Source organism: Pyrus communis, chromosome 13 (genome assembly GCF_041283825.1).
Source record: "Pyrus communis isolate YQ-2024b chromosome 13, ASM4128382v1, whole genome shotgun sequence".
NCBI lineage: Eukaryota > Viridiplantae > Streptophyta > Magnoliopsida > Rosales > Rosaceae > Pyrus > Pyrus communis.
Window position 1 is genome coordinate 19,349,230 of NC_142577.1, and position 11,143 is coordinate 19,360,372.

Below are 11,143 nucleotides of genomic sequence, written 5' to 3' on the forward strand. Positions count from 1 at the left end.
AATTAAAGAAGCAAAAGATTTTTTTATTGCTGCTGGTGTAATCTTTGAGGATGATGATATTGTGATTCTTACACTAAATAGTTTACCTGCTGAATTCAATATAATAAGATCTATGATTAGGGGTTGTGAAACTGTTATATCTTTGAAAGATCTTCGATCTCAATTACTTGCTGAAGAAACTTTGCTTGAAAATGCATTTGCATCACCTGTGTTATTTGCACTTATGGCACAAAATAATGGATTCACCCCTAAGAATCAATCTTTTTCCAACTCTGGTGGTTAATGCATACAAGTCTTTCAACAACAACAACAACAAAGGTAGAAATCAGTTCAATTCCAATTTCAACTCGAAATTTGGTAACAACAAGAACTTTCATTCAATTCCTACTCTTTGAATTCTTGGTACATCACCACCAAGATCACACAACTATGGCTTTCGGGCTCAAATTGCCAAATCTGTGGAAAACACAATTATCTGGCTTCTACTTGTCGATTCAGGAATACAGATTCATCACGGGGATGTCAAATTTGTGGTAAGAACAACCATTTTGCTGATACTTATAGATATATAAATGTAGTAGTTTCTTTAGGCTATCAAATATATGGGAATCCCTATCACAGTTCAAAAACATGTTTTCAAATAATACCACTTCTCTAATGAATGCCATGCATGCTGCCACAACTAATGGTCAATTTTCTTAATTCTCAATGTCATATGCACCACCACAACAATTAGTTTGGCTCACTCATTCAAGTGCTAATAACCACATGACTTCATAATTGAGTAATATCTCATTGGCAACCCTATACCCATTAAATGAGACAATCCAGACAACTAATGGTGAAGGTTTAGCTATCTCTCACATGGGTTCATCTCTTGTCACAACTCCAATGAAGCTTATTAAGCTCAATTCTATTCTTTATGTACCAAAACTATCACAAAATCTATTGTCCGTGTATAGGATTTGTTTAGATAATAATAGTTAGTTGATTTTCAATGCATTTTCATTTTGGATTCATGACAAAGTCACATAGAGGATACTTTATAAAGGGCTGTGAAATAATGGATTGTACCCCCATCATCTCACCAAGTTCTCATGCAGTCATCAATAAAGGGCAACCTGTAACTTTTCCTGGAAAACAAATTACAATCAGTATTTGGCATAAGAGACTAGGTCATCCCTCTAATCCAATAGTCTCTCAAGTTTTAAGAACTTCAAATGTGTCTTGTGTTGCTAATAGTATACATTCATTGTGTCAAACATGTGTAGAGGGTAAATTTAATAAACTGTCATTTTATCTTTCAGCTACTAAGTGTGTAAAACCATTTGATATTGTACATAGTGATATGTGGGGCCCTGCTCCTTGTGTATCTTTACAAGGATTCAAATACCATATGACCTTCAATGATCATTGTATCAAGTATTGTTGGATTTTTCCCATATGCAATAAAAGTAATGTTTCTGCAACATTTGTTTTCTTTTACAATTTCATTTTAATACAGTTTCATACATCCATAAAAAACTATCTAAAGTGATGATGGTGGTGAATATATATAAGTAAAGTATTTCAAAAATTTCTTTCTGATAAAGGAGTGAGCCATCAAATGTTTTGTCCCCATACACCAAAACAAAATAGGATAGTAGAGAGAAAACACAGACATATCATTGAAACATCCATCACTTTGTTACAATCTGCTTCATTACCATCCTTCTTTTGGTCATTTGCTTATCAAACCTCAGTATACTTAATCAACAAAACGCCATCCCCTACATTAGGCAATAAATCACCATTTGAATTGTTGTATAATTCATTACCTGAGATTCAACATTTGAATGTCTTCGGTTGTTCTTGTTACCCTTTGGTTAAGACCATACAACAACACCAAATTAGAATCCAGAACAACAAAGTGTGTCTTTTAGGGGTATGCATCCAAGTATAAGGGGTGTCTATGCTATGATGTATCTAGAAAGAAAATTTATATCTCTAGACATGTGATATTTGATGAGGTAGAATTTATTTACCAGTCTTTGGTTCCCAAACAACACTCTGTCACTACTTCACCACTACCATCACTCATACAAACACCAATTCCAACACCAGATCACAATAATGTCCTTGTTTTACCAGAAACACAAAATAGAAGATTCCACTTCAATATTGTTACAGTTCCAAGTTCAAATTCAGAAGATTCAAGTTACAGTCAATCCATTGTTGCACCAACAACACATCCCTTGTCTCCTACACTTTCTGTGGTACCTAAATTCTAACCAGAACAACTACAAGTGGTTTTATCTATTCCTCTAATCAATCTCCATCCCATGCAGACAAGGTCAAAGAGTGGCATCTCAAAGAAAATTACTCTACTAGCTGCCATACATGAAAATGGAGGAGTTGATTTGAATCAAGTAGAACCTGCAACATATAAATCTGCATTAAAATTCCCAGTGTGGTATGAGGCTATGAAAGATGAGATTTCAGCTTTACACAACCAAGGTACATGGTTATTGGTTCATCTACCACAACACAAGAACTTAGTAGGTTGTAAATGGGTCTTTAAGATCAAGAAGAATGCTGATGGTTCAATTGGGAGGTATAAGGCAAAATTGGTGGCTAAAGGACTTAATCAAGAAGAAGGTATTGATTATGGAGAGACTTTTAGCCCAACTGTTAAACATACAATAACGAGATTAGTTATAGCTTTATCTGCACATTTTGGCTGGACATTAAGACAATTGGATATGAAAAATGCCTTTCTACATGTCATCTTGCAAGAAAAGGTGTACATGGCACAACCACCTAGATTTGTGGATACCAAACATGGAGACTATGTTTGCAGATTACATAAATCCTTATATGGATTGAAACAGGCACCAAGGGCCTAGAATGAGAGATTCACTAGTTTTCCGCCAACTTTGGGGTTCAAATCCACATATGCAGATTTATCATTGTTTGTGAAACTGTTGGCAATTATGTGGTGATCTTGCTATTATATGTTGATGACATCATTATAACAGGAAGTGTAACACAAGCAGTCACTAAGGTTATTCAATCTCTCATTCAGTAGGTATGTCACATATTTGTTAACCAAGTCTGAAATGTTGCTGTCTAAATCATGTGTTCCTCTATGCTTGACTATAATAGATTGCTAAAAAATGATGGAAAACCTTATAATAACCCTGCATTATATAGAGGTTTGGTTGGTGCCCTCTAATACTTGACATTCACTAGACTTGACATTATTTTTGCAGTGCATCAGGTATGTCAATCTATGCAATGTCCTATGGAGTCACACTTTATGGCTGTTAAAAGAATTCTCAAATACTTAAGAGCTACTCAAGGTTGTGGAATTCATTATATCAATGGTTCACTGGATGTCACTACCTATAATGATGCAGATTGAGCAGAGGACCCTAATGATAGAAGATCAACTACTGGAATGGTTGTGTTTCTGAGGTCTAATCCTATTTCATAGTCATCTAAGAAACATAACATTGTTTCTCAATCATCAATTGAAGCTGAATATCAGGCTTTGTTAAATATAGCAACTAAAATTGATTGGATCAAACAACTGTTGGTTTGTCTGCAGGTTCCAATTTTTTATAAACCACTCCTTTTTTGTGACAATTTATCAGCAATAGCTTTTACTTGCAATCCAATTCAACATCAACGCACTAAGCACATTGAGATTGATGTGCATTTTGTTCGAGAAAGGGTAGCCAAACAGCAACTGCAGCTGCATTTTGTGTCTTTAATGAACAATTTGTTGATATACTTACAAAATGACTCTCTGCACCACTATTTCAGACACATTGTGCCAATCTGAGGCTCAATTCTATGCTCCTGAGCTTGCAGGGGGATGTTAGGAGTATTAAGATCCAATGGTTATGGAATTGACATGTATCAAGAGACTAAGAAGTTAGTTAAGTGTGTTGAAAATGTAGCTTATAGTGCAAGCTACTATAGCTATTATATATAGCTTGTAATAAACAATTGTAACTAACAAGAAATATCAATACATTTTACAAAGATTCCTTCTCTCTCTAAACCCTCTTAATCTTCTTCTTCCCTTCTACATAACAGTTCTTATCAAATCCTTCATTGGTTTACCCCTCCCCACCACTTAATCTATATAATATCGTTTGTTAAAAAATAAAAAATAAAAAAAAAAGGTCCAAACTATCACCCTTCTTTGGTCAATGGGAGAAAACTAGAGCATTAGAGAAATAAATAGAATGTTTGTAAGAGGAATGTTGATTGATAGGTAGAAATAATTGTATGAAAAGAATCCACTGTTATGGTGATGTCATGGATTATTGATAAAAAGAGGGTGTGGAGCAAATATAATGAATGACCTTGTATTAATAAATTGAGACATCACATTAAAGTGAGCCTGTTTTATGTAACCCGGCCTCTCTCTAAATCGACAGAAGAATGTACAGATTATTTGTTTTCCCTGCACTACATTGTGTGCATATTGTACGCTTTCATTACCAATGCCATTAAAACTAATTAATATTAGTATGTAGAGAATGTGCAAACAAAAATTTTAAATCTCTTCTGTGCTAACTTTATTGGTCAATCGAAATATTCGTTACAAATTTGACTACACCCTTTTTCCTCCAATTTATCGAGACAATGGATATATGATTATGCAATAAAGACCACTTGCCATGTCAATGCAATGTCTATATGGATAGAGTACCGACCAGGGCTGCTCCATATGATCGTTGCACTCTTGCAAGAGTGTGAGACCAAATTAATGAAATCTGCACTGGAGGCCTCCAAGTCAATCGGTGCGTCTTTCCTTTTTCATTGTCTTCGTCTGCCCAAGACTTCCTCTATATATATGTAAATTAGTTATGTATTCAATTTTCTCATGCTGTTGGTCTACTCCTCTTTCTGGATTTGGAGCAGATTGGGTGTAATCTTTTGTGCATCTACTGAAAAAAAAAGAAAAAGAGAGAGCGTTACGGAAAAAAAAAAAAATCGAAAAGCTAATAATAATTCTCAATGTTAGTTTAAAGATATTTATATATATACACACACACAAGAGATTTTTCTATGTGATCAAAATTCGAGTTAATACACTACATGTCATAATAATAAGTGAAAAAGTAAAGGTTTTTTTCATTTTTTTTTTTCATATGTTCTTCCACTTGTATTTTAACATGTAGTGTACCGACTCCTCAAAAATCTTTCTACATGCACTGTATATTTACGAGGAGCCATGACGTACGTATAGTTTGACTCACCGCGCGGAAGGTCATATGGCGGCTACTTTGGTTGCCATTGCTACTTGCTGCATTAGCTGTCAGCCTTGAGCTCCTCTCTTTCTCATTTTCCTATTGAAATTATAAACAAACAATCTGTATTCCATTATAAATTTCAATTGCAGTTTCTCTGCCCTCATCAATTCCTCAAAAGATTCACACTTCAACACTTCTCAAAAAGTCTCTAATGGCTTCCGCCACCGCAAAAGAAATAGCTTCAGAGCTCCTCCCTCTAATCAGAATATACAAAGACAGCACGGTGGAACGCCTCATGGGCTCTCCCTATGTGCCCCCATCTCCTCGTGATCCAGAAACCAACGTCTCCTCCAAAGACATCACCATCTCACAAAACCCTAGCATCTCCGCTCGCCTTTACCTCCCTCTTCAAAACCAAAATTACCAACACCCCCAAAATCCTATCCCCGTCTTGGTTTACTTCCACGGTGGTGGATTTTGCTTCGAATCCGCCTTCTCATCTGACCACCACCGTTTCCTCAACCGCTTGGTCTCGCAAGCCCAAGTCCTCGCCGTCTCAGTTGAGTACAGGCTCGCCCCAGAAAACCCAATTCCCATGTGTTACCAAGATTGCTGGGATGCTCTTCAATGGGTCTCTTCCCACAAACCCCACAAAGAATCAGATGCTAGCAATGCTGACAAAGAGCCATGGTTGGTCCAGTATGGTAATTCTGGTAAATTGTACATTGGTGGTGATAGTGCAGGTGGAAACATAGTGCATAACGTGGCTATGAAGGCAGGGTTTGAGAGTTTGTGTGGTGGGGTGAAAATTGTGGGGGCATTCATGTCACACCCTTACTTTTTAGGGTCAAGGCCAATTGGGTCAGAGCCTAAAGGAGAAAACTTTGAGAAGTGGCTGCCTTGTAAAGTTTGGAAGTTTTTGTTCCCATGATCAGCTCCTGGGGGTAACGATAATCAAATGGTCAATCCGGCAGGTGAAGGTGCACCGAGCCTGGCTGGACTCAGGTGCTCCCGACTGCTCGTGTGCGTTTCTGGGAAGGATGAGCTGAGGGATCGAGGCATTTGGTATTACGATTTGGTGAGGAAAAGTGGGTGGGAGGGAGAGTTGGAGGTGTTTGAAATGAAAGGTGAGGAACATGCTTTTCATATCTTGTGTGAGGGTAAGGCTGAGAATGTGAAGATTATGATCAAACACTTGGCTTCTTTTCTTGTCTAGCTAGTAGTTTTATTAAGCACTGTGTAAACACGAAAATTTTGCCACAAATGACAAGAGAACACGTGCACAAAGTAATTGTATTGTATTAATGAATTTGTAGGGTTACAATCTCTGTTTACAAGTTTCTTCTTATTTGATTTCCAGAAGATATGTAGATGTGTAGGTTATTAATCCAAGGGTCGCGATGACTTGATCTAGAATGAACGATTACTGCGAGGTTTTCGCTCTTGGCCATATGAAGGATCGACACGGGTAGTAGTGCTTGATGATTCTTCGAAAGTTTAGTGAAGAACGCAAAGAGCTTTCTGAATTCTTCTAAGTATTTTGGGGATTTGGGTGCTTGAGCTTTAGCAGCGTATGGGTGCTTGAATGATTTCTGAACCCCTTTTCTTTGCCTTGGGGGCCTTGTAGTCATGAACTTTCCAAGTCTTGCCTATGGATGGATTTGTACTTGATTCGTGACTTGGTTCATCATTTATTTCCATCAATCAATTATTTAATTTAAATAAAATCAAATAATCAATCTTACCCAATTTGGCATTTGTATTTGCTTTAATTTAAATTAATTAATTTGTTTAATCTAAATTAAAATCAAATATTAATTTCCCCCAATCATGACATGTATCCTTGTGACTTATCTGGTATTGATGAGTCATATGCCACGTAAGCCCTCACATGTCAAAATTTAATGTGTTTGGGACACAGTTATTTCATCGAAATTTCGAGGTCTACACACTGTTTTCAAATTCAATAAGACTACTCACACCTACAACGATGATTCTTGGACACCCTAATCCTATCTCTCATGACACTTGCTATTAAAACAAAGGGTCCTTTAGATATAGACCCTTACAACTCTTGTGCATTAGAATTTAAGAGTTAATCGCGATAAGAAAAATATCAAATGCAAGAAACTTTTAACTGAAGTGATTAAGATTCTTCATTTCTAGCAAAATGCATAAATACATATGTAGCGCTTATAAAAAAATAAGATAAGCATATTATACTTGTGATTGTAAAAAGAGGATTACTGGAAAACCTGCAATTTTCCAGTTTCTTACTTGTATGTAAATACAATGGAAAAATGAATGAATTGGAAAGTTTGAAAATAAGAGAAGGAAAGGGAGTAAGAATAAGTAGTTCCCGTAGACGATCCGTTTCCTTATTTTATTTTATTTTGTATTTGATTATAGATTTTAAGGGAAAATTTATACTTTTTTTTATTTTTTATGTGTAAAAAACGCATGAAAAATTAAGGAGTAAAATAATTCACTTACTCATATTTTAGTAAACACATCAAATTTAAGAATCAAAATGATTCAATTCTTAATCCTTGTAAATAAACATACCCTCAACTGAATCTTTCTTCAGTCTATTGAATATGTTGTACTGCTTATGATCGTTTTATTTTTTGGGTTCTTCAACCCTTACCGTTCCATCAGTTGATTTTTTGAGCCTTTGATGATTTTATTTATGTTCTTCAAGAGACTTTTGAATGAAAGTTTTACACCTCATGTTTTAGGACATAATTGTTGTAATCAGGCAAAATTTGTAGCCAAGGGATAGTCCGAGGAGAGCTCAACTACATTACTACATTACCACTTAATATTACGGTCTAATGATATTTCTTTTCATTTATAAATGAAAGGTATTACGTTGAATTCTTACCAGAGGCAAATTCGAACCAAATTATTGTGGTCATCCCATTGTAAGGTTTATCCCACTTCCAATTATAAATAATATCAAATGTATTAAGAAAAATATTACTACATTTAGAGCCGGCTCAAATGCAAGGCAAACAAGTCATATGTTTTCGGGCTCACTTTTTATTTTTTATTTTTTATTTTTTTTTAAATGTCTTTAGCCTTCCAGAACTCATATTTTTTTATTTCCCTTACTGTACATATGTATCTTTTTCTTATTCATCGTATTCTCAACGAAAGAGAGAAGGAAAAAAAAATTCAATTATTTTCCTTAATTTAATCTAATGTGCTTCAAATTCTTATTGTTTTTTAGATGGTTAGTAGATTGGATTGGAAATTGTAGTCTTTGTCCTTAATTTGCATTGAGAAGGCCCCATCTATATATCATCGAGGAGTGAGTGATTGCAGACGCTTACCATATATCATTCAAAATACTTAAGTATTACTTAATATTAATGAAAGATTGAAAGTCAATCATTAAACTTTTTACTTACAAGTAAAAAAAAAATATCAATATATCGTCGTATTAGTAAGTAGTGGCAATGAACATGGAACTTCAGAACATTTAATCATTCGAATTCTATACAGTGCCCTAAAGTGTGCATAGATCTTAATCATTCGAATTTTTACATTCTAACACAAAGTATGGGCCTCTACCATGGGCCGGACCGAAACAATGTAATGGCATGGTCCAAAAAAAGCCCATTTTCCACCGGATGGGTAACCATCGTACTGTTGTTTAACAGAACAATCTCAGCCGTCCAATCCACCCTAAACCCTAAACCCTCTCTCATATAACATTTCCTCCCACACTCTGTCTCGCCGCGCGCACAGACACACAGAGCCCCTCGAAAACCCTGAAGGAGACCCAAACCCCAGAGCACCAACCATGGCGGCCCCAGCTATCGAGTCCGTACAATGCTTCGGGCGGAAGAAGACGGCGGTGGCAGTGACCTACTGCAAGCGCGGACGCGGCCTGATCAAGATCAACGGCTGCCCAATCGAGCTCGTCGAGCCGGAGATCCTCCGATTCAAGGCCTACGAGCCGATCCTGCTGCTCGGACGACAGCGCTTCGCCGGCGTGGACATGAGGATCCGAGTGAAAGGCGGAGGCCACACCTCCCAGATCTACGCGATCCGCCAGAGCATTGCGAAGGCCCTCGTGGCGTTTTACCAGAAGTACGTGGACGAGCAAAGCAAGAAGGAGATCAAGGACATCCTGATCAGGTACGACAGGACTCTGCTGGTGGCTGACCCGAGGCGCTGCGAGCCCAAGAAGTTCGGCGGTCGCGGTGCCAGATCCAGGTTCCAGAAGTCGTACCGTTAAGAGGATTGCCTCTTTTCAGTTTATGTTATTTACTATCTCGATCGGTGTTTTGTTTGAATTCCTAGTTTGAGTTTTTGGTGCGGATTTTGAAAGTGTTTTGGTGAGACCTTGTTCTGGATATTTTATGCTTAGTTTTAATTTGATGCTGTTTTGAAGAATGATTGAATCAAATCCGTTGGAGTTTTGATAGCATGTGCCTAATCAAGTTGTTCTGAAATTTCTGATCAATCTTCGTTGGACCTTTTTACTACTTGTTAGCAATATTTAGTCTCCTGCACTGGAATTCGATGAACAACTGGGTCACGCACGCAAGCCCAAAGTTGCCCAGCTCTTCCCCCTTCTCCTGCACCAACCTCCCTTGCCTCTCCCCCATCATCGCCAAACCTGCCTCAACCCCAATCCGCCCAAACACCTCCACCCAACAATATAACCCACTGGCCGATGTACCTCTGTGAAGAGCGAGCATCCCAGTCGATCGAGGGTGCAGATTTCCAAACCAATCTTTTCCCCTTGACTTGAATAGCAGAGTTCAATTAGCAACAGTTTTCTGTGCACAAAAGATGTAGAGGGAACAGGGCATTCCTTTATTCATCCCTCATTTTACAATGCTAATGACCGCTTTGCCAAAACATGAAATACATTTCACTCTGCAGACAATGGCTGAAAATTCGTTTAACCAATTCAACTACAACTTTCGATCACTTGTAAACACAAAATTTGTAATCAGAACCCAATCCATGTGGACGATATCCCCTCTCGATCATAGCATGTGTCCTTTAGATCACTGAAACCCCCTTTCGTTTCTTACACAAACAATTGATTGCCTTTTGATACGTAATGTGCAGGAGTTTGGTGCAATGAAATAGGGTTTACGCCTCCTAGAAGTCTATTAGGATCTCACTTTGCCCTATTAATTTAAAAGTTACTACTTCACTACTTGAAACTTAAAATTCATTCTACTTCAACTTAAAACTTAATTTTAATATTTTTGTAAAAACATGTGAAACCCACCCTTTTCCTCTCTCCCCTCTCTCACATCCGATCTCTCTCTCCTATCTCTCTCTCATATCCCTTCTTTCTCTCCTCTCTTTCTCTCTTCTTTCTTCCTCCATTCTTTCAGCTTCATCTTTCCCAGAAATTTAAATCAGCTAAGAGAAAAGAAAAAAATTTCACCACTCCCCTCCCCAGAAAAAAGAATAAATTTTGGACCAAAAAAAACCCAGTTTTTTTTTTTTTTTTTTTTTTTTTTTTTTTTTTTATTAATAGGCGGGTCTGTTGGGTCTGGGGATGGGGTCGAATTTGGGGATCTGGAAGAAATGAGGTAGAAGGCCGAGATACAGTTGTCGAAGTAGAGGTAGAAGATGTTGTCGGCAAGGGCGAAGTAGAGGGAGTGTCTAGAGAGTGAAGTCAGAATCTTGGTGCCAGCGGGGAGGGATTTGAGGTTTTGAGGTTTTGGATTGGGGAAGATGGATGAGAGTGATGGGTTTATAGGGGGTGGGTTCAGTGGTAGGGATTTGGTGGAAGAGGAGGAGGGGAAGAGCTCCATGAGAGGGAGGTGTAGATGGACAAGGGCATTGGAACGGATCAGAAGAAAGGGGGAGAAAGAGAGCGAATTATAGGGTGGTTCCCACATTTTTTATAATAATAT

At 37.5% G+C, this 11,143-nt stretch overlaps 1 protein-coding gene and 2 pseudogenes across 1 annotated transcript; all 3 read left to right on the forward strand.

The window, feature by feature from the left end:
- Nucleotides 1-223: 223 nt before the first annotated feature.
- Nucleotides 224-2,885, forward strand: LOC148691901 (uncharacterized; annotated as a pseudogene).
- Nucleotides 2,886-5,367: 2,482 nt separating this feature from the next.
- LOC137735894 (2-hydroxyisoflavanone dehydratase pseudogene) lies at nucleotides 5,368-6,917 on the forward strand (annotated as a pseudogene).
- A 2,058-nt stretch (nucleotides 6,918-8,975) lies between these two features.
- On the forward strand, nucleotides 8,976-9,653 carry LOC137737257 (small ribosomal subunit protein uS9). Its single transcript, XM_068476690.2, has one exon. It carries the CDS (start codon nucleotides 9,058-9,060, stop codon nucleotides 9,493-9,495), a length of 438 nt encoding a protein of 145 aa, XP_068332791.1. The 5' UTR covers nucleotides 8,976-9,057; the 3' UTR covers nucleotides 9,496-9,653.
- Nucleotides 9,654-11,143: the final 1,490 nt, after the last annotated feature.